The sequence below is a fragment of the Trachemys scripta genome, chromosome 10 (genome assembly GCF_013100865.1).
Source record: "Trachemys scripta elegans isolate TJP31775 chromosome 10, CAS_Tse_1.0, whole genome shotgun sequence".
Taxonomy (NCBI): Eukaryota; Metazoa; Chordata; order Testudines; family Emydidae; genus Trachemys; species Trachemys scripta.
The window spans coordinates 3,591,495-3,615,255 of record NC_048307.1 but is presented as its reverse complement, the minus strand read 5'-3'; the positions used below and the strand labels follow the sequence as shown (position 1 = coordinate 3,615,255).

General features: G+C 50.1%; 1 protein-coding gene across 4 annotated transcripts in view; it reads right to left on the bottom strand.

Moving 5' to 3' along the window:
- Nucleotides 1–23,761, bottom strand: part of PKD1 (polycystin 1, transient receptor potential channel interacting) — a 133,220-nt gene that overhangs the window by 47,865 nt on the left and 61,594 nt on the right. For 3 of the 4 annotated variants that reach the window (XM_034784707.1, XM_034784709.1, XM_034784710.1), the window contains 10 exons: nt 18,165–18,379; nt 15,610–15,725; nt 15,399–15,525; nt 12,827–13,101; nt 11,509–12,258; nt 9,139–9,270; nt 7,154–7,329; nt 6,202–6,335; nt 1,711–5,336; nt 532–681 (listed from right to left, as the gene is read on the bottom strand). In XM_034784707.1, the coding sequence (XP_034640598.1) occupies nt 532–681; nt 1,711–5,336; nt 6,202–6,335; nt 7,154–7,329; nt 9,139–9,270; nt 11,509–12,258; nt 12,827–13,101; nt 15,399–15,525; nt 15,610–15,725; nt 18,165–18,379 (5,701 nt within the window). The remainder of the gene's footprint in view (nt 1–531; nt 682–1,710; nt 5,337–6,201; nt 6,336–7,153; nt 7,330–9,138; nt 9,271–11,508; nt 12,259–12,826; nt 13,102–15,398; nt 15,526–15,609; nt 15,726–18,164; nt 18,380–23,761) is intronic. The other variant, XM_034784708.1, reaches the window with a different exon arrangement.

Genomic DNA, 23,761 nt, shown 5'->3' with positions numbered 1-23,761 from the left:
GCAGCTCAACCACTGCAAATTCAGAATCTGATCTGCTGTGAACTGGACCCATGAATGATCCGGTTATTAACATGGCGCATGCAGACAAAGAGAGCGAGAGACAGTGTGATCTTCATAAAAGGCCTACGGGAGGAAACCCAACAAAACACTTTACCGTTGTCAGCAGATATGCTGCCCCCTGGAAATTTAAAGTGTGTCCATCACTGAGTATATGGTATATGTCCCCCTGAGGGCCGTGGACCGAGCTTAGGACTCTGGGAGGAATCAAAGGCAAATCTCTCCTTCAACCTCTCTCTGCTTCCTCCCCAATTAATGCAGACAACAGCAAGCTCACAGTCCCTTGTTACGTTTGTTACTGTCCTGCAAAGTGGGGTCAGGAGAGGAGCAGGACTCGGGACCTACCTATGACTGTGGGTATCCCAAAAGCTGGCTAGCTCTGGAGTTTTGCTTGGAAAGGAGAGTGTGAACCCTGCGTGTTGTCCTGGTGCCCAGAAGCAGACACACACGTACAGTGAGGACAGAGGTACGTACGGTTTGATTCGTAGACTCGGGATTCAGGCCCATCTTCCAGACACTGAGGTCAAACGTATATTCCACATCTGCTTCTAGTTTTGCCTTGGAAATGGTGTTGACCCCTTCTGTGGCACTGAAGTGCAGCGAGCACCCTGCAGGTGAGCTCTGCTTGCGAGGAGAAAAGACCATTCAAACCCTTCTTTGCACTGATGCACGTTGCATTTGTCTGTAGCCAATATGTTCAGTTTCCGACACAATCAGTTCTTGCTATAAATTACCCCTTGTTTGTGGCTGGGGAGGTAGGGTGGGGTACCGGTAAGCACACTGTATTTGCCATCAGGTTAGTAAACAACTCTTGGAACACCCCTATATTTTGGCTGGCCTCCACGTTTTTTAAAAATTAATTCTTGATTAAATACCTTGTAAATATGCTAACAGAAGGCAGAAAAAGGAGAGTGCTTACATTTACGTGAAGTCTGATGCACAAACCTCCGTTTAGAAAGTGGAAAAGACCGAAGAAAAGGTCTTTCAATAAACAAGACAGTTCGGGGTCAACAAGACAATATTCATCGAGAGAGTTTGCCATGAGACTCTGAAGGGAGATCTTTTTTTATTGGTGGCCAAGACTGGTTCGATGTGTCGACCAGAGAGGAACAGTGTCCTGTACCCAACTGTTATTTGTGCTTATCCTTCAAAAGCTTCATTTGGCTCCTGCTGAAACGGAAGGTTTTGAAATGACTCTAATGGGAGCAGGAATAGAGAACACACATGTAACTCGAGCCTGCTAGACTGTAAATTGGCCCCTGTCCTTGTAATGCCTTCAGAAGATTAAAGCGGTAGCAACACCAGAACAGTTAACCAGAGGCCAGGTGCAATGGCAGATGCAGGGAATGCTCCTTGGCTCAGGGCGGTGCATACGAATAGCATATAGGCATGATAAGCCATCACCGAGACTCCTGCGATTGATCTTGTGCCATCTTTCTGAGCTGGGTACCAGGCCACCCCCACTTCCCTTGTGATCCTACTGAGAGTCAGTTACGAACTCTTCCCTCTATGCCTTCCCAGCCCAGACATAAAAATGGGTTGTGTGTGCGCACAGCGCCTGGCACAATGGAGCCCTGATCCTTGGTTGGGGTCTCTAGGTACTACTGCAAGGCAACTAATTATCACCATCTTTTTCAGTGCAGATTCTCTTACCTTGGAGCAAGATGTGCAGGACCACCGGTAAAGCAGTGGCGTCTGTTCACCATCGTCCAGGTTAGGGTCATAGGATTTCTCACCATCCAGGATTAAGTCCCGAGTGTTGGACCACACGCGGTAAGATCCCCCGTCAATGATTGGGACCAGCTTACTCGGCGTCATAGTCACATTGGCAAAAATACTCTTGGACAGTGGGGTGTCTCCAAAGGAGACAAAGAAGACGAAGCAATAGTTTCCTACTGCCAGGGCCAGCTTGGGTATGACCAGCTGGGGCCTGCTCACGTCAACGCTCAGCAGGTGGACCCTGTCGGCGTCATCGAAGTGCAGGCAGCTGGGTGCTCTGTAAATCTCCCACAGATACTCGGTCTGGTACTTGACGCAGCCACGGAGGTCGATCTGCGCCTCCAGGTAGTTCCTCTGGGATCGTTTCATGACTACCTGCGGTGGCAGGGCTAGTTCCACCTCCGGCTCCTCGCACTCCAGGACTCTGACGGTGACTGTGAGATGGGCTGTCATGAAGCTGACATGGTTGGTGGCGTTCACCTCCACCTGGTAATCTCCGGCCTTCAGGTAGGAGTAGTTGGCAGCTGCCACCTCTGTGGTTTGAGCTGGGGAACCATCGCCAAAGTTCCACCAGAAAACAACTTGCCACGCGCTGGGCTGCACGGAAGCTTCAAACAACACCGTCCTGTTCACAAAGGACAATGCCGGCTTAAGGGAGATTTGAACGATTGGGTCTTGGACTTGGATCACTCTGGTGATGTTCAAACTCCCCAGGTCATTGAAAGCACTGAGATGAATTTCTAGCAGCCCTGGAGCCGCTGAAGCGTAGGAGACGCTTCTGCCCGTCAAGCTGACCAGGGCACGGCCGTGCTCTTTCTGCAAGGAGAACTGCCAGGAGTACGACACCCGTGAGCCACTCCCAACCTGGGCGGTGAAGGTCTTTTTTGTTCCCGTTGGGATGCCCAGCTCGCAGCAGTTCACAAGCCGTAGGTCATGGATGGCTTCCAGTACTGAGATAAGCACCTGTGCGCGTTCCCGGCTGACTTGGTTCTGCACCATCACCATCACGAGGTAGTCACCGCTCTCGGTGAACTCATGGGTGAACCTAGAACCATTGAGCACCACGGAGTAGCCCCCACTTATGTTCACCGAATAGCTCACAGAGGAACCAGAAGACATGCTGATCACAAAAGCGATTTGTTCCCCAGGCTCCACCACCTTCTTGCTCACAAAAAGCTCCAGCCCGTCAATCTTGTCCTGCACTGTGATATTCTTGCTGGCCACAGCCCAGCTGATGTCATTGGACACATTCAGACGGAGAGAGAAAAAGCCCGCCTTAGGGAACATCACCGCCACAGTCTGTCCAGTCTGCAAGCCTTTTGGCAGCTCCCACAGCCATGTCACATTGGTCCCCTTTTCGAGTTCACCACTGAAGGTCACCATGGAGCCCGATGGGACGTAGCTGCAGTCCAGCTCTGCAGTCCCAATCCTCAACCCCACTACGGGTTCCTGTACAAAGATGTAAACCGATGCATTAGTGGAACCAATCTTGTTTTCAGCGGTGACAGTGACTGCTGTAGCCCCAGGTCTTTGGAAAGAATGTATGATGAAGGGTTCAATGGTAACAGGAGAGAAATCCTCTTCCAGGTGCCAAATATATATTAGGCAAGTGCCACTGGTTACGCTGGTGCTTATGTTAACAGAGGCGTTTATGGCAGCCGGATTGGGGAAGGCAGAAGGTTTTAAAAGGCCGATACTTTCAATGAACTCCACTGTCCTGTTAACAGCTGTGCTTCCCAGCATGTTAGTGGCTCTCAGATAGATAGTGTAGTTCCCAGCCTCCAGGATGCTCAAGGAGAAGATCTTCCCACTGAATGTCTGCACGGGGGTGCTGTCCTTCAAGGCCGTCCAGCTGTAAGAGATGTTTGTCCCATCTCTCACCACCGCCTGCAGATGAAGCGTTTTGTTGGTTGGGAAATAGGCATCTTCCACGAGGTCGCTGCTGGCGATCTGCAGTCCTTCGATCTGCTGCAAGACGTAGACGAAGATGCTGTCCTGCAGTGAGCTGATCTCGTTCTCCGCCGTCACAATGACATTAAAAGTCCCCACGGACCGGAATGTGTAGGAAATGGTGTAGGAGCCTTGGATGGGTGTGCACCTATCGCACAGGATCCAGGAATATCGGCTAGCATTGCCGGCTAGGAGAGTGGCTACGAAGCTCACTGACCCATTCAGTGGCACCACAGTCCTGCTGGCATTGATGGTAAGCCCCTGGAGTCGCCTCTTCACAGTGAGGTTGAGCTTGGTCTCACTGTTGCTTACATCGTTACAGCCAGTCAAGCTGATAGTGTAGTTGCCGGTGTTGTTGTAAGAGTGGGTGATGATCGGTCCAAGCTGGTTACTGCCATCCCCCAAGTCCCAGCGGTAGCTCACTTTGGTCCCATTCCCACGGGCAGAGAACAGATAGATCTCGTTGAGCTCCAAAACCCTTGTCCCGTTGTATTCAATCTTCGCTACCCCAACTGGTTCTTGGACTTCCACAAAAGCCGTGTCATTGTTGAACGAGACATTGTTGGAGACAGTCACTGTGACCAGGTAGACCCCTGTGCTCTTGTAAGTGTAACTCACTTCAGTCCCACCAGACCTAGCGGAATCATTGGTCCCAAAGTCCCAGAGGTACCTGTATTGGTACAGAGGCATGGCGCTGACCTGGAAATTGCTCTCTTTGCCAAGGCTCGCAAACTGCTTGGGGGGTAGGAGCGTGACATTGACAATTTCCGGCTCCACACAGACGATGGTGAAGTAGTGCGCCTTGTTCACACTGCTTGAGAGAATCAGGGAAAGAGAGAAGATTCCGCTGTGGGTGAAGTTGTGTGTTACCACGGGGTCCCCATAAACAGTGACGTTGGACGAGCCATCTCCAAAGGTCCAGTCAAAAATGTAGTTCTCGGAGTTCCCCGAGACATACGCGGTGAACTGTACGTTGGGGTGTTCCAGGATGCAAGAGGAAGGCTCTATTTTGAGGACCTCCAGGACGAATACTCGGACAGGCACAGTCTGCGAAACAGAGTTCACGGGATTCACAGCTGTCACGTTAATAGTGCAGCAGTTGACATCCTTTTCATACCTATGTTCTACCTCTGGCACCATGCTCATCAGTATGGTCCCGTCCCCCATGTCAAATATCCAGGTGATGTTGTCCCCTGTCTCCACTGAAGCATTTATTGATATTGAGATGCCTTGCTCTGCCACCTCGTCGGATGAAACTCTCAGCCCAGTGATCTCTTCAAAGACACGATAACGCTGGTGTGTCTCCACGCTGCTAATCGTGTTGTTGGCTGTCAGGCTGACGTTGTATACCCCCCTGGTCTGATAGCTGTGGGTCACTCTAGGTTGGCTCTCCAACAGCAGCGAGGAGCCATCCCCAAAGTCCCAGGTGTACCAGACTCCATAGGGGGTTGGCAGCGGACAGGCTCTGAAGGTGACAGGCCGGCCTACGACCAGGACATCTGCATCTGCTTCTACAGTCAAGTCAGTCAGGTAAGTGTGGACGTGAACTGGGATCTGGTGGGTGAGGTTCTCAAAACTGTTTGACACTAGAACAACCAGGGTGTATTCTCCTGCAGATGAAGAGAGCAGAACATGGGCAATCATGTTGGAGGGGTCCATGCAACCACCATAGGCCTTAACGGCCTCATGGGAAAGGTTAAAAGCATTCCAGGTAGACACTGCTCTGCTTCTGCACCACACATGTGCTGTATTTCTCTTCTTTTTCCCATTACCACTAAGGGTGCATTAAACTAGGACATGCATGTGTGGCCAGCCTACCTATATAGGAGGCCAGCCTGACAATTCTGGAGACTGATTCTTTTTCTGTTCATCCATATAATAGTGGACGAACAGAGAGTAGCCATGCATGCTGCTTCTACCTGTGCCCTGCAACTGTGCCTCATCTCTGACCCGAACCCTGGATGTGAGGGAAGTTCAGTCTCCACGGGCCATTCTGCTATTGGCCTATCTCCTGAGACTGCCAAGAAGGAAATCTGCCTGGGCCAATGAGCATAGTTTCTATGATGTGAACACACATCCAGTGAGATTATCGGATGGTGACACTTTCTGGTCACTTCCAGTCTGGGCTAGATTTGAACCAGCGATCCAGAGGAGAAATTAAACTGCTGTTGTGAACAGGTTCTCACAGTCAGAGATGATGTCTGATCATCCAGTCCTGCCTCCTGTGTTCATCAGCACCTTCCTTGATACTAATTTTCTGCCAGGGCTTTGTCTGTTGTTTATTACAACCAATGACCAGCAGCACCAACAGTGGAGGGCGTTTAATCAAGAAAGAAACTAACGATACATGCAGGCCTCTGAATCATTCTCTAGTGTGGAGGTGCTAGGACTTTCTGAAGCTCTTGACCCCTGAAGCCCCCAGTGCAATAAAACTGCATAAGTCTCTTTCTCCCAGACTATGCAAACAGAGCTTACCTGGTACTTGATAGGTGTACGAAACGTTGTGCTCGATCACAACCTGATGGACGCTGGGATCAGGAATGAGGAAAGACTCGTTATATGGAGGTTTAAACTGGTAAATTTCATGACCACCATCTCCAAAATCCCATCTGGGGAGAGGAAAGCAGACATGCAGATCATGAGGTGGTCGTTACATAGTGGAATCCCGTAAGCACCCCCAGTGTTATTCCCAGTGTTCTGCTACAGTCACAACACTGTGGTTACCCGGGGAGCTACCGCAGCGGGTTCTGCTGAGTATCACAACGTGAGTTGTTCTAATCCCATCGCGGTGCCATGGTGACAGGGGTATGGTGGCAGTTAGAGAAAGGGAAGGAGGAACTTCTAACTAACCAAATAGCAAGTGTTGCGGAAGACAGGCATTATGGGACTGACCTCCAAAAACACTGAACACCCACTACCCCGGCTAAAACCAATGGGAACGCTGGGATGCTAAGCCCCTCTCAAAATCAGTCTCTGTAAATACCAGATTTTGTTGTTATGGTACCACTGTATTTAGATTTCTTTACCAGGACTCCTCGGTCCTGCTCCAATTAGGCATCCCTCGGCTCCTGTTCCAAAAACCCAGCATTACAAATACCAGCACGCCCTTCCCTGGTGCCAAAACATATCCCATAGGAGAGCAGAGACACTGCACAGGGAGTTCTGTGATGATTCTGTTCTGAGCAGGTGAGGAACAAAGACAGAGCCAAAGGATCACCTAGCAAAGGCCTCACTCAGTCAAGCTCTGGGGGACATCAATAGGAATTTGCCTTGAATGAGCACTGAGGAAAGAATAAGCCAGAGCCTGCGAATTAGGCCGAATACCCATTTGAAATCAATGGGCCCTCGGGTGAGAAATCAGCCATGGCAAAGCCCCTGAGCTGTGCACGGTGAGACCCTAAGTTTGGGCAACGTGCAAAGGACTCACAAGAAAGCAGCGTCCACAGCCGAGTCGATCTGTACTCTGGCGGTTAGCTCCACGGTCCTGTTCTGAGGGAGGACCAGTGGGATCTCAGACACGGTCAGGTCCTTCATCCTATTCATCTTCTCCACTGTGACGTTGTAATCAACTGTGACATTGCTGACGTGATTGGACGCGGTGAGCTGTTAGGGACAGGCAGGACAAACGGAATGGCTCTGAGGTTACCTCACCACGCTCCTGGGAGCACAGCACCAAGGAGGGATCTGGTTTCACGGTGCTAAAGGGACACTGGGATGGGGCGTCTCCCCAAACGGGCCTTGAGCGAGCGGAATTAGGCCAGGCGGGTCCAATCAGCCAATTAAGCGGCAAACAGGGGAGAGATTTAGGCGAGAGGCCACTAATTGGAAGCAAACTTATCTGTGAGGGAACAGGCGGGGCTTACATTAAAGCCAAGGGACTGGCAACAGAAGGAAGGCTCCAGGGGGAAGGAAGGTGTGGTTGGGACTATAAAGGGAGAAGGGAATTTGGGAGGGAGAGCCAGAAAGGTAGGGAAGACTCAGGGGAAAAGCAGCAAGGTGTGGGATAGGGCAGACCTTGGCTGCTGAGGAGAAGGCCCCAGAGCAGAGGGCGGGCCCGGGTTCCCCGGCCAGCCCCTGAGGGAGTGGCACCATGGGGCAGTGAGTGGGCAGACTGCCTGACATGGCTAGTGTGGACAGAGACTTAGTAATACTTTGATACCCCAGAAAGGGGAAACACGTATAGTGACCTGGTCGGAAAGCCAAGTCACGAAGAACAAGCACCCAGTCGCAGAGACCGAGTGGCAGAAGGGGATCTCGGACCCGGAAAGAGCTAATCCCCAGAGCAGCCAGGAGGAGGCACCCCTGGTGGTGAGTGCCCCCGTGACAGACTCCAATAAACCAGAGAGAGTCCAGGGGAAAACACTGAAAGGGACTGGGGAGAGGGAAAGGACAGGGCCTGAGCAACTCAGGGGAGAGCTGGCAAGAAAGTGTGACTGTGGTAGGGGGAGTAACGAAAGGAAAGAGAGGGAGTCAGGGTAATAGGCAGTCGGAAGAGGCCCATTCAAACTAGAAAGCATCCATGACCACAAAGTCACATGCCCAGTGGAATAATCTTCCCCGTGAAGCTGTCATGGCTCCACTGCTAGGTCTGTTCAAGGGGGAACTGGATTCTGGAATCAGGGAGAGGAATTTCTGCCCTGGTGCCTTGGAACTCAACAAGTGCACACGACCCAGGAGACTCTTCCAGCCCTGAACTTACCGATCGTTCATTCGCTGGCTCTGTCTGAGCCTTGTCGCTAGCAAGTTGCTGTGCACAGGCATTCAGAGCCACTGATGGAGCAGCAGCAGCTTCCGGTGAGTAGCTCCAGACATAACAGAGGGCGCAGGACGCAAGCGTGCCAAGTGCAGCTTCAGCACCTCTCATGAGACAAGGCAGGGATGGAGGAGAGGAGAGGGCTGGGGGCAAAGCTGGAGGGGAGCTGAGAAGAAAGATCAGAACGGTCAGAAAAGGGGACCAAGATGAACTGTGAAAACTGGGAGAGAGGAGCAAAGCAACATGGGAGGAGAATGGACAGGAGCGGAGGAAGAAAATGGGCAGAGGAGAGACCCGGAGATAATAGGGACAAAGGAAAAGAAAAGGAGAAGGGGGGTGGGGAACAAAGAACAGCGGAGGGGAAAAGAAGAACAAAGGCGAGGAAAGAAGGAGAGGGGAAGGGAGGAGAGGAGAGAGCAGTGGAGTGGAGGACACAAGAGGAAGCTCTCACCAGAGCAAAACTAAAGACTAAGCAGTTTTGCAAGCGCAGCGAAAACCTCTTCAGGAAGCTGCAGTGCACAGCCTGCGTTACCAACTGGCTTGCGAATGGAGCAGGGCGTTGGCAGAATTCATCAAACCGTTGTTTTCCCTTTTCAGCTGGTGAAACCCCAATGGAAAAGCAGACCTGAAACGGTGCCACGGGAGAGGCCTTGGCTTACCGAGAGCTTGTACACAGCTGGGCTTTGGTAGATAACGTTGAAGACGACGTTGTAAAAAGTGAAAGATGGCTTATCGTCTACCGTCCATCTGAAAGTCACATCCGACCCGGCCTCCATCACAGGGATGTAGCTCTGAAAGGTACGAGGACACTTCATACTAGACCAAGGGGTTCTCAACCTTTTTCTTTCTGAGCCCCTCCCCCCCACGCCCCCAACATGCTCTAAAAACTCCACGGGCCCCCTGTGCCTCAGCAACTGTTTTTCTGCATATCCAGGAGATTAAAAGCCAGAGCTGGTGTTGGGGGTAGCAAGCAAGACAATTGCCCTGGGTCCCAACCCACAGAGGGCCTCACGAAGCTAAGTTGCTCGGACTTCAGCTTCAGCCCTGCACCGCAGGACTCGGGCTTCGCTTTCTGCCCTGGGCCCCAGCGAGTCTAACGCCAACCTTGCTTTCTGGTGTATTTTGGAGGACCCCCTGAAACCTGCTCGTGGCCCCCCAGGGGGCCCCAGACCCCTGGTTGAAAACCTCTGCACTAGGCCATGAAAGAAGCATACATGGCACTTCCCAACTGAACAGGAGACGGAACAGATTCAATCTTCCAGGCTAGTTCAAGATTCACTGAAAGCAGCTGATAGGACAAGAAACGGTTTTCTGCATCCTTTAGACTCTGCCTTTTAGTTACTGTATTTTGGGGGATTCCGTTTTTAGTTTGAATGGAAAGTAAACAGTAGGATTTATTTTTAGTCCCTTTAGCTCTTTCATAGTCCAAGCTAATCTCCCCTCCTCAGGTGGTCAGACATCTTTCTCGCTCCAGCTCCTGGTCGGCACTGGGGAGCCTGAAATCCTGTTTATTGCCGCTAGTTCAATCAAATGTACAAGTCTCCAAACAGAGAAGCTAAAGAGAGGGAAAGAAACTTGGAGACTCTCAGCTGAGGGGATAACAACAACACTGTGACTATTGTTGGGTTTCCTTTCAAGGTCATTTCAAAGTAGTCTTTCCTAAAATTACTTCTTATGCCTGGGACTTTCCAAGGGGTTTCAGGAGGGATATACCCTAATCCCACTAAAAGTCAGTGGGAGTTGGGGGGCTAAATTCTGCTGAAATCCCAGCCTACAGCTCCTTAGGTAAGCATGGCTCTTACATCACATACAGTAATCAGACCAGGGCCTTGCCCCAAAGAATTCACAATCTAAATTATTTTGCTGTCGAGTCTTCCCCACTGCTCTCATGCCTTAAAAAAGGAAAGAGTCCCACTTAATGGGATGTTCTAGAAAACCTGTTTTTCCAATATTTCCAGATAATAGTAATGAGCACTTTTCAAACATAGGTTTCGGAGCAATTTACAGAGGTGGGTGAGCCTCCTTAGCCTCCTTGTACAGATGGGGAAATTCAGGCAGTGAGAGACTGATGCTTCACGGAGCTCACCAGTGGCACAGCTGGGACTAGAACCCAGGTCTCCTGACTACCCCCCTTCCCTGGAGATCTGTCCACAAGACTATGCTTCCTTCCTGCTCCAAGAGGCTCTGATAACTTTGCAGACGCTGCCACGCTTTGGCTGCTTCGCTGAACTGAACCTCTGACCCTTTTCACTAGGAAATACCCGACCCAAAGCCTAAATAGATCCAGTTGCACTTGGCAGGCTGGGGTTGGATTCCTGCTCCTCTAGAACGTGTCTCATTAGCACAATCAGACTTCTTAACCCAACAGCTGCAGAGACCAGCTGGTGAGGTGAGACTGACAGGCACAACCTTGCATATTTTCTGCCATTAAGCAGCCAAAGATTAAAACAGAGCATTTGACAGATCCGATGGGTAGTTACCAAACAACGATTCCTTGGCCTCTGAGCAGGGTTTAACTTTGCAGTGGGGAAAAGGACTGAAGACACCAGGATAATTACAGGACTTGGGTAGGCAAAGGAAGTATATATAGCTCCACCTGGCAGGTGGACGGAATTTGTGATAGCAAATCAGAACTTCAAAAGGAAGTCAGAGGAACATGAACCCTGATCTTCCACAATGTACCTGGTCATCTGGGCAATTTATGGGAGCAAGGAAAGAAACGCCGAGCTAACATTCTCCTACCCTAATGCTGGGGTATTTAGGGTGGTGTACTGCTAAGTTACATGCCTAATTCAGGGGCATCCACATCTTCCCTAGTGAGGAGCTGTGTTGGCAGTTTGCCATGGGATGAAAAGCCCTATCTGACATGCATAAAATGGGGCAGATCGCATGGAGGTGCAGGTCCTCATTAGTAGTGCACCGGTGATCCACCGTGTTTACATCAGGGCTGTTTCCCAACCCCAAAGCATTCGCATTAAAGGTCGCAATGAAAACATTATTAATAATTTAACAACAGTGCAATGACTCACCACCCGGGTGTTTAGCAAGACTCTGGTTTCCGGGTCAGGGGTCGCTCTGAGTCCTCTAATGGGCTCCTCCACTTTCACTTCGACAGTGATGTTCTGGGAGCTCACCGAGTTTTCCACCATGAGCAACCTGGTGCTCACGCTCTCCCCACCGCCACTCAGCTTGACCACCGAGAACCACGTGTCGTTGGTGTCCCTGGTGCAGTCTGCTGTCAGTGGAACAATGGCTGGGGGGCAAGCCCCTTCGAAGGGGAAGGTCCGGTTCTCGCCAAGCCAGCTTGCCGTCGCATTCACCCCGGAGGAGATCTTCACCACCAGCGAAGAGTGGTTAGTTGGCACATAGACTTTGCCACTGTGAGGAGAGGGGTAAATGACACGGAGGCCTGACACCAGAGAAGTGACCCAGAAACTGCAAGACAAGTTGGCACTAAAGACTCCATTGTCTACCGTGGCTTTAACGGTGTAGAGGCCGTGACGCTCCAGCCCGGGATTGTGTTGACTGATAAGCGGCATCACCTGTTCAGTGGCATAGAGAACCCTGAGAGAGCACACGGTATCATTCTTCCAGATTGCACCGCTGAGGTTGGCGGACAGGCTGGGCACCCAGTCAGAAGAATTTGTGCTTAAGTAGTTCATTCTGTACGGTGATCGTGTACTTGGCCGGCACTGGAGGAACAAGCCTGGCGCTGCATCGTGCTGGATGCTGAAGACATCCTTAGGCCTGACAAAGGTGTCTTCACCTTTAAACATCACCTGTGAAAGGGTAGAGATTATTTTGATTCCATGGCTTAAATTCTCAGCAGGCACCGCCATCCCCATCACCAGTCTCGAATTTGGGCAGGTGAGAAAGTTTACCATTGGATTTACCGCCAGGATAAAGACCGCAGCAAATCCAGTAGCGCAGGGAGCTTTCTTTAAAATGCCACCCTCTTTGCCGATATGAATCGGATGTGCTGAAAACTGAGATAAACGTCGGTTTTATTCTACAGTTCAACCTTCTTGTTAAATGCAATGAGCGTGGCCCTGTTAAAATCTTGCACAAAGCTTTGAAAACTGACCCTTCCATCCACTTTATTGTTGCAACAAATTACTGGGGGAGTGGTTAGAGGAAGGAAACGGGAGTCACAGCTCCTGGGTTCTATTCCAGATTCTGCCACTTACCTGCTGTGGGATCATGAATAAGTCACTTCATGGCTCTGTGCCCCAGTTTCCCCATATGTAAAATGGGGAGAACACCTGCCACACAGGTTGGACCCACAGTTCAGTACCCAAGGAAAATAGCCCTGTCCACACATGGTTATACCAGTTAATTTGCACTTACCAGATACTGAGCAGAGGTGTTAGCTGGTATAGTGAAGAGAAACTCTTTGAGGAGTTCATAGCTGAGTTGGCTTTCATTGTGCCAAGAAAGGGAGTTGGTGCTATTGGTGATGGAATCATTGGCACATTCCACTGGGCTGCAGCAACTGCTTAGCGACAAACATGTGTTAGTCAAGTGACACCACTGGAAACCAGCAGGGCATTCAAGTAGTGTCCAGTTCCCAATATCCTGAGAAGTGCGGAATGGATATGTAGCGTTTTTTTCCTCCTTGTAACCTGGAAGGCGGGAGGAAAGAACAAATCTGATAGCTCAGGCACATACTTGTGTAGAATTAAATTAAGAATAAAATCCCCAAATACTCAAAATTCAAGGTTTTCTCACATTTTTTCCATGAATTTGAAAAAGTCAAAAATGTCAATCAACTGCATTTTCTCTTTGGGCCAAAAATTGACCATGTTAGTGGAAAATTTCATTAAGATTGCACAGTTCGTAGGGGGAAAATGGTCCCTTTTCCAATTTTAAAGCTATGTCCAAGCAAAAGCAGACCCATTTTTTTGAGCAGAGCTGGCTGTGAACGTTGAAAATGCATTGTTAGTTTTCACAAGTTAACGCTTAGATGTCAGAATATCCGTTTTCCAATGTCAAAATATCTTTTTTTTCCCCACAACTGTGGACTGTGTGACTGCATCAAACCTTCCTGTGGGAAAATTCATTCCCACAAAAATTGTGGCTTCTGCACAGTTGCACTGAGACTCATAGAAAAGCCCTATTAGACCATATTATTCATCCCTCTTCAGCCAAAATTATAAGAATGATCTATTGTCCTGTTTCACGGTCAGGAAAAATTTTCTCCCCTGTTAACTTTTGGGACCAGATAGAACACAATCCATCATGGTGTGACATTTTCAAGTAGAAAGAAATAATGCAGAAGGTGAATTCATGTCTGCCCAAGATCCGGTTAGTCTTCATACTTCATGACATGCGACAATTCCTCAAGAAAACCTTTGGAATCCATTATAAGAAATATCATCCCATGGCTTCAACCTTGGACCAAATGCAGACCTAGCGAAAGTTGGGTCAACTTCAGTGCAGTTGCCGTAGTTACTGTATGAACCGGCTCTGTGGAATCCGCAGCATCTATTTTCATGCCAGCAGCCACAGAGTAATTCCCCTACAAACTGTCCCAGCATTAAAGTGCCTGGGTGTTACAGAGGTTTCTTGTCCAACGAGCGCTGACTGTGAGGCAGACACAAGGCGCATGCGCAGAAAGGGGATTTGTGCAGCACTCTAGGCCTTTCCCAACACGGTTCTGTGTCTTGCTCTGGGAATCAGCATTGTTTCCCCCTCGAGCTTACAGGAAATGGTGCATTCTGAATAATTAAATAATAATTATCCACCTAGATATTAAAGAGGAAAGCAAATGGGCTTGTGCCACCCCTGTTTGGGGGGGAGGTCCCAAAAGCTGCAGACCGTATGCTAATGATGTAATGCCCTGACTTATATAGTTGATAAATAGTCATTATCTCTTTTGCATAAATCCCCTCTTCTGTTCACCATCCAAAGATACTTCCTCTATGACTCCTTCTCCACTGCAAATCCTTTCTTGCATTTCCCCACCTATCCCCTTTCTCTGACTGATTCCATCTTCCCCATCGCTGTCCTGGTTCCACTCCCCACTCCCCAGCTTCTCCTCATCTCACCTCAATTTTCCCCCTGCCCCACGCAACACACACGCTAACCCTAGACTCTGAGAAGAATATTCCCCACACAACCAGCCCAAAGCCATAGAGTGTCTGGCAGCTAGAGTGTCTGTCTCTCCCTCACATTTGCCCACTGCTCTATTCCTATCTCTATGTCATGTGGGTTGGGGGCTATCCTGGAGGCAGGATCTCTATGGTTAGAGTCCTGGAGGACTCCTGGGGGTCTCCATAATTTAGAGCTTCAGTTCTCCAGGGCTCTAACCATTGAGACATGGTCTAGAGTGCCTCCCCTCATTCACAAGCGGGAGACTCCCTGCCAATACAGGAGGCTGGAGAGCTTTGGAGGCTTGGCCCATTTTTTAGCTGCTCTGTGGTTTGGAGAGAAGGCCGGAATGACTCCATTGGTTGTTGTGTGAGGAGTGGGGAGGGTTCTCACTTGATATCTGCTTCAGAAACTCCAGGTCCTATCTGGCCCAGGAGGCGCCGCGGGACCAGAGAGCGAGTGACGCCAGCGGTATCCCAGAAGCGAAGCGGTGGGAAGCCGCAGCCATGGCAAGGGGAAGGGTCTTTGTTTTGTCAGTTTAACGCCAAAGCCCAACACAGATTTTGCGGAACAGGCGACTGTGTTAAAGATTCAAACTTCCAATCGAAGGGCGAGAGCTCACGATACACATGCACTGAGATGCCCCCAGGACATTCCCCAGCAAAACCAAGGAAGATCAGACCTCACCTGAAACTGCTCAAGATTAAAAAAAATAAACACCATAAAGCCTCTCTCAGGCCTCCTTTCAAAAGAAGAGGAAAGGCCACAAACCCAGTGTGGGTCACTTTTAAAATAACTTGGAGTCAGGGAAAGAGAGGAGATGTTGTACCTTCACTGCGTGTTGGTCTGTGCACCTGAAACCTCACGTGAATAGACCGCTGCAGTTCTTCAGTCACAAACTCAAGGGCTGTTAAAAATGCTTCCTGCTGAAACGCCAAACTGGGGAACACCATCGTCTGGAAAACAAAACCCAAGGCCTTCACCTTGCTGCACTGCTCACAGAGCTCCCTCCACGGGGCTAGGATGTAAGCCCTTCTTACCTCCACAGTGTCCAATGGAGCCGGCAGCGATGCGTCTCTTGTCATGTATCTCACAGACCTGGGTGTGTCAAACGCAGGGTCGCCCACGTAAAAGTTTTCAGCATTCAGGAGAATTCCTATTTTCAAGGGAAGCATTAGGCAAAGCCGGTGAGAGCCAGCAAGGCCTGTGTTTGTGCCTCGGCCCCGCTCGCGCTAGATCACATCACATATCGGAACGGTAACACCCATCACAGGGGGAATTACAAAATGGGTTTTGGACCAGTTCAAATCACATGATTCCTCAGTTCTGAGGGAGAGGCAGCTGCGGTTATGATTCAGTTACCTTTCTCTCCACGCTGTGGTTTTGATTCCCTTCCCAGCCTGTGTAATTAATGTTTGCAGCGTTCCCAGCGCGATGACAGAGCCGCGCAACGGTCAGCGGCTTCGGCTTCTGGGAATCCTGCAAACGCTGCCCATCCCTCTTCACACGGGATTCACGCCCTGAGGTTTGCGTTGAATTTTTGGGTATAAATGCAGCCCCCAAAATTCTATGTAAAACTCAACCAAAGCCACCTGGTTTCCATCAAAATAACCTCACCTAGCTCAGGTTTGCTCACAACCAGGGCAGGCCTTGGGGTACTGTATCAGTGAGCAGTTATTGGGACCTCTCTTCACAGCTAGGGTGGGTCCCCCCCATCTCTTTACCTTACACTTTATCTGAGCCCCCTCCCATCTTTATTCTCTTTCTTATTCCCAACTTCCTCCTCTGTCTTCCACTCCCTCTCCCCGGGGTGAGGAATTTGTCTTCCAGCCAGTCTGCTTCTTCCTGCTGCCTGTGCGATGGAGGAGAGGGGGGGTTTCCTATGCTGCATGAGGGTGGGGTCTTCTGCTAAGATGGCTTTTTCCCGCAATGGACTCTCCACTCAGAGTCACCCTGAAAGGTGGCACCTTAGGCGGCCAGATACCCACCCTATGCCTGGAGCCAATGCACATTCCAGCTCTGGCATGGGCACACCCAAAGCTTGTCCCTGGCTCTCCAACATGTTCATGAACTTCAGGGAACCTGACCGTGGCTCTCCAAACAGAGGAAACATTTGCAGCTCTAGCAGGTGCAGGAAAGGAAGGCAGCCGCCCTGAAGTGCCCACAAAGCTGGAGGCTCCAGGAGAGACAGGAGCTGAACCAGCCCTGAAGGCCTGGTGAGCTCAGAGACGGTAACCCTGTGCATCCCGGCATTCCTTTCCATCCCAGGCTGGGGTACAGATATACCACTGTCAGGGACGGGGCAGAGGGTTCTCTGTGCTAGCAGATTTTGGGGATATTTCTAGATTAGGAAAGGAAGTCGAGGTTAGCTAACCCTGACTTTTTCCTAGTGTAGATGCAGCTTTCCACCTTTTTCACCTCAATTTAGCTGGTCAAAGGAGCTAAGGAGTGTAGCTAACCCTCACTTAACCTCCACCTCTTTTCCTTATTCAGCTTATACACGGCACTAAAAAACCTGCAGCAGTAAGTCTCGGAGTCCGCTGGCTGGGGCTGTGGGGTTCAAAACAGCAGTGTCGACATTCGGGTTTGGGCTGGAGCCTGGGCTCTGAGACCCTGCGCGCGGGAGAGGGTCTGAAAGCCCAGGCTGCAGCCTGCGCCCCACGGTCTACACTGCTATTCTTAGCCCCGCAGCCGAGCCCCATGAGTCTGAGTCTGTTGACCCGGGCTCTGAGACTTGCCGCCTTGGTTCCTTTATTGCCCTTAACGGGCAAACTGAAAAAAATGTCCAATCAAATCCTAGGACATGCCTGTGTAAAATGCCCCCCCTTTCTAGGCTGAGACCGTTGGGGTGCTGCACAAGCCGCTAACACAGAAAAAGAACAAAGCATGAAGAAGAGCAGGGTGCAGCCCTGTTTTGTTCTGTCTTCCTCCCCAACTTCCCAGCAGTGAGAGGGAGTTTGTTGTGACATATGGCGACTATACACTTCAAGACCCACGGCCTGAGAGCATGTTTCTCCAAGATATTTTGTGTGTGTTTTATTCAGAATATGAGGCCGTGTCTTTGGGCGATAACCCAGTATGTGCGTATTTTTAGAGAACATTTGAGACATTTGGGAAGGGTTAGCGGGCTGGGCTGCAGCTCCATCAGTGTGCACGTTTCCTGCTTCAAAACCCACAAGAGAAACACCAATTGATGGCGAGTCGGTTGGCTGTTCTCCTAGGGCTGCTAGTCGTGTCTGAATTACAAACCAATGGGTTGTCCTTCTTACTGGGTCAGACTTGAAGTGAGCAATGACCTATTCTATGCACTCAAGACTGGTATCTGTGCTTCCAAACTAGTGCGCGCTCAAATATTGTAGGTGGCAATAAAATAGGCCATTTGGCCCATTCTGCCTTCCTTCTGGGGACTCTACAGAACATGCTTTTATGTCCAGAACATTTGTAAGAGGCTCGGAAATTCCCAACTTCCATCTAACAAAGATGATGGTTAACCAGAAACACAATGAGGCCCTTCCCTTTGGACTGACACATGCCACCTCCAACCAGCACCCAGGTGCGGAAGGCCTGCTGAGAGCAGGGCAGCGGGAGAGCTCACCTTTTGGCTTGTACTCGCACACATAGCTGTGCTTGGCCATGCACAGGTCGGTGTTGCACTGGCCCGTCGGGCCCATCCGGACACAGTGGTCAGCGTTTGATGGATGGGGCTCTCCTGGCAGCCAGTTCTGACAGCTCTCCAGATTAAATCCTTCGCCCCTCTGCTGAGCTCCAGCACTTGCAAAATCATTGAATCCGATCCAGACGTCAAGGCCCCTTCAAAACAATGCAAAGGAATGCCAGAATTTTCAGGAAATCACAAGTATTGAAAGGATCTGGGACAGACTCCACCCATCCAGGGTTCTTGATGAAAATAACTATAACAACAACAGCTTCCATCCATGGGTCAGTCAATATTCAAAGAGCCCTTTTAATTACTACATGATTGTGATACTCATTCTATCTCAAGCACCTGCTTCTTGAAAGACAGTCTCCTAAGTAGCAAACCATATTGTGACCTGCTGATGAGTTAAAGGCATTTAATTCAAAAGGCAAGCTGCCTCGTAAGGAGCTCAGATGCCACGGTGATGGGTGCGCTACCAGAATCTGCCATATAATAATATAGCAAAGCTGGGACCATGTAGCATCTTCACACGTCACTGAGTTGCACTCGGAACCTCCTGATGTTGCCAGGGATAGAACGTGGGTTCTCCTGAACAGCTGCACTGTAGATAAAGGAGAATTTCCATTACCTGTCAGCGCTGCCTGTATCTTTTATAAACCTTGCGTTTCACCTATACGAACTTCTCATTAAGAGAAGCTACTACAGTATTCTCCAGTAACACGAGTCGGGAATAGCATTGGTGCAGAGTTTAACACCGTACTCTGATAAATCCTGGCCCACGACAGGGGTTCCGCTGCACTACCGAAATATATAATAATATATCGATTATGCATCACTGACCACTGAAACAGCAACATCTGGGGTAGAATACAAGAGCAGAGCAAAGCAATGTAGGACGTGGAAGTGAAGAAGAATGTCCCATACAATGGAAACCACCAGTATCGTTTTAGGTCAATGGAATATAACTGCCCAATTTGGAATTTTGGCTGACCACCAAAGTTGGCTCTTGTGGAAAATCCTGTAGGATCTCCACTGGTCAAAGGCAGCCAGGAACTTCTGCTTTACATCTCACCCAAAAGATAGTGCTCGTATGCTAAGGCCTTTGTTCCATCGCTCGTCGACCTTCCCTGCACCACCTGTACCATCACCTCGAAGGTATCCCCTCCAAACTGCACCCATCACTGCTTCACTTTTGAAATCTGAGATGCTCACAAGGTAGTGCTTTGCAAAGAGCAGTCTAAGGAGATAATTGGTGTCTCTCCACCACCAAGTCTGTACCAGATAACATGATTAAGGATCCGTGTTTGTCATGGAGGTTGCGGAAGTCACAGATTCTGTGACTTCCTGCGACCTCCGTGACTTCCGCAGTGGCCGGTGTGGCTGACCCCAAGGCCGCCCTGGGGACAGCTGCTCGGGCGGCCCTGGGGACAGCCAGACTGGCCGCTGCTGGAGCAGCTCTGCAGGCAGCCGCTTGGATGCCCCTGCAGCCAGCCACACCAGCCACTGTTCTGGAAGCTCCCAGCAGCTGGCCCCCAGGACTGCCCGAGCAGCGCCCGATGTGGCTGGCCTCAGGGGTGGCGGGAGCAGCCACAGATTAGCGGCTGGCCCCAGGGCTTCCCCCCATGGTGGCCAGAACAGTTGCTGGCCCCCCGGGGCTTCCCTCCCCTCCAGGCTGCGGCCGGATCGGCAGCGGGTCCCCGGGGCTCCCCCCCAGGCAGCGGCGGGATTGGCAATGGGCCTCCAGGGCTCCCCACACAGCTGGTGCCGCGGACTTGCCCCCCTCACAGTGCCCCTCCCCCCCAAAGATTCAATCAGGGGTATTTATGGTATAAGTCATGGACAGGTCATGGGCCATGATTTTTTGTTTCTTGCCCATGACCTGTCCATGACTTTTACTAAAAATATCCGTGATTAAATTGTAGCCTTAGCTATGATTAATGAGGTCATACTGAAAAAATGACGACGAACATATTGTTCTGTGAATCAGTAATTTTTATCACAAATCAGATTAAAAAACAAATAATTGCTGTGCTTTGTTCCTGAAACACTGGAAGGGATTAAGGAGAGCGGGCTAGGAAACAGCCTATTTGCTGTCAGCAGTAAAACCCAGTAGAGTTTTTCCTTTTCTAATTCCAGCTATGATCTAACTGCAAGTCATCAAAAATAAAAAATTTAAAAAAAGAAAGAAACAAACCAAGATTGGCTGGATAGTTCCCTTGCCCCCACCCTGGCTGGTGGGTCCAGTGTCTCTAAATGAGGGTAAATTCTCTCCGTTGAAGTAGGAGCTGGATTGCACTTTCTTTATTACAGCAGCATTTCTTGAGAACTAATGATCTGTCTGTCTTGGGTCACTGGAGGGAGAGGAAAAGTTCCAGCATTTTGGAAGGGGAGAGTCACTGGTTGTAAGTGTGGGGGAACTGGTTCACAGGGCCCTGGTTCTTGGTGGGGAGAACTGGTTCAGAGCACACAGGTTCTGGGAAAGATCATCAAATGACAGGAGAGAGGAAGAGAAGAGAGTGACCGTAACTGCCGTGTGCGCTAATGGGAAACAGATTTTTGCTTCTGTCATTTTCCCACAAGAAACCCTGGAAGTCACGCGTTCCAAAAAAACATGGCTTATACTTCATTTCTCTCTTATCGCCAGGGAAATCACATCCTGGAATCATCTCATTCATGTTTATCTGAACGGATTAATACATTAATAAATAAATAAAGAGAATAAGGGAGCCGGAGTGGAGAACAATGAGGTGCGGCAGCTGGGAAACAGCTTGGTCGGCTCGCTCCTTTCTAGGTCTCATGATTTCATCGCCACTGCAGTCCATCAAAAGCCCTGCACGCAATGCGAGATAAATCAGTGCATCGAGTGACCAGCTCCTAACCCTTCGGAAAGGATGGGCTCCTCTCACTTGGCCTTGCCAGGCACACATGTTTGTAATCTCAGGATCAATCCCAGTGTGAATGGAGCAAGACAAGAAAACAAGTTCAGGAGAAAGGCTGTTGGGCCCAGGGCAGGCCTGTTCAAAGGCTACATCACATGCAGCTGCTCCAGTCTCGTGTGCTTTCTGGGACGTGTTTATTAAGAAGCCCCCGCCAATATCTGCATCTGCATGGAGCTGTCAGGCCCCTGGGAAGGTCTGAGCACTTCCCCTTTAAGATGGCTGGTTGCAGAAAGGGCATTTGTGGGGTGGATTTCATCAAAGGCTGACACGTTCCATGCTGCCTGTTTAGAAAGCGCTGGCTGTGAGGTGGAACAGATGCCTTCAAAGCCCAACACTTGGGGACGTGGGCTGCTCTGTCTCAAAAGGGTCTTTGGCTGAGGTGGACACCATGTGACTGGGCAGCAGCGTGAGACTCAACAGAGAGAGGCAGGCTTACAGCATCAACTTCTTCTTTCTATGGCGCCTGCCTCCTGTCACCACGATTCCTGAAGCACTTTGCAAACTGGACATGCAGAGCCCTGCTGCCACGTCTGGGGTGGAGGGCGCTGCCAAAGTTAGGGGAGCTGGGAAATTGTAGCTAAGGAACATAGGGCAAGCTTTGATCCTCACTAAAAGGACCTGAGTTCTTAAATGCCCACAGAGAGCAGACAGGTCGGGGGTCTCCAAGGTCTCTTTCAAATAATCCATATGCAATAAACCGGAATAAAATGCTTCTCTAGCGGGATTTAATTCCTAACAAACTCAGTCATCACTCCAAGGTCACAGACAGGGATGCTGCGGTACGGCTGTGCTTATTCCAGTACCTTCCTCCTATTCATTCAGCGACGACCTTCCACCTTCACCCAGACGTACACACCCAGGGACCTCAGCGTTTTCCTCATTGGATGCAGTAACCCTGATGCAACTATATTCTGCCATCCCCAAGCACCAAGAAGACATTCCCTGGGAGGTTGGGTTTCTGATGAATGGTTGCAGTAAAGCCTGACATATTGCATTACTTCTCCCATCTTTAGATAGTGCCCATCATTAAAAAAGGGAAGAAGGAGAATCTGGGGAACTACAGACCGGTCAGCTTCACCTCAGTCCCTGGAAAAATGGAGCAGGTCTTCAAGGAATCCATTTAGAAGCACTTGGAGGAGAGGAAGGTGATCAGGAACAGTCAGCATGGATTCACCAAGGGCAAGTCATGCCTGACCATGATTGCCTTCTATGAGGAGATAACTGGCTCTGTGGATATGGGGAAAGCGGTGGACGTGATATATCTTGACTTTAGCAAAGCTTTTGATACAGTCTCCCACAGTATTCTTGCCAGCAAGTTAAAAAAGTATGGATTGGATGAATGGACTATAAGGTGGATAGAAAGCAGGCTAGATCATCGCGTCAACGGGTAGTGATCAACGGCTCCATGTCTAGTTGGCAGCCAGTATCAAGCGGAGTGCCCCAAGGGTCAGTCCTGGGGCCGGTTTTGTCCAACATCTTCATTAATGATCTGAATGATGGGATGGATTGCACCCATGGACAGCAAGTTTGTGGATGACACTAAGCTGGGGGAAGAGGTAGATGCGCTGGAAGGTTGGGATAGGGTCCAGAGTGACCCAGACAAATTGGAGGATCGGGCCAAAAGAAATCTGATGAGGTTCAACAAGGACAAGTGCAGAGTCCTGCACTTAGGACAGAAGAATCCCATGCACTGCTACAGGCTGGGGACCAACTGGCTAAGCGGCATTTCTGCAGAAAAGGACCTGGGAATTACAGTGGATGAGAAGCTGGATATGAGTCAACAGTGTGCCCTTGTTGACAAGAAGGCTAATGGCATATTGGGCTGCATTAGTAGGAGCATTGACAGCAGATCGAGGGAAGTGATTATTCCCCTCTATTCGGCACTGGTGAGGCCACATCTGGAGTATTGTGTCCAGTTTTGGGGCCTCCACTACAGAAAAGATGTGGACAAATTGGAGAGAGTCCAGCGGAGGGCGATGAAAATGATTAGGGGTCTGGGACACATGACTTACGAGGAGAGGTTGAGGGAACTGGGCTTATTTAGTCAGCAGAAGAGAAGAGTGAGGGGGGATTTGATAACAGCCTTCAACTACCTGAAGGGGGGTTCCAAAGAGGATGGAGCTCGGCTGTTCTCAATGGCGGCAAATGACAGAACAAGAAGCAATGGTCTCAAGTTGCAGTGGGGGAGGTCTAGGTTAGATATTAGGAAACACTATTTCACTAGGAGGGTGGTGAAGGGTGAAATGGGTTACCCTGGGAGGTGGTGGAATCTCCATCCTTAGAGGTTTTTAAGGCCCAGCTTGACAGAGCTCTGTCTGGGATGATTTAGTTGGGGTTGGTCCTGCTTTGAGCAGGGGGTGGGACTAGATGACCTCCTGAGGTCCCTTCCAACCCTGATACTCTATGATTCTGTGGTTCCCGGACACTCCAGGGAGTAAGGGGGGTGCTAATCAGCAGAGCCAGCTATGCCCAGCCAACAGGTAAATTCACCTTGGGGTCATAACACCCCTTCCTTTGTCTGCTGCCGATCCCTGCAGAGCCCAGGTGCCCCTTGGACTGTGGATACCGTGAGAATGGCATGAAGATGCACCAGGC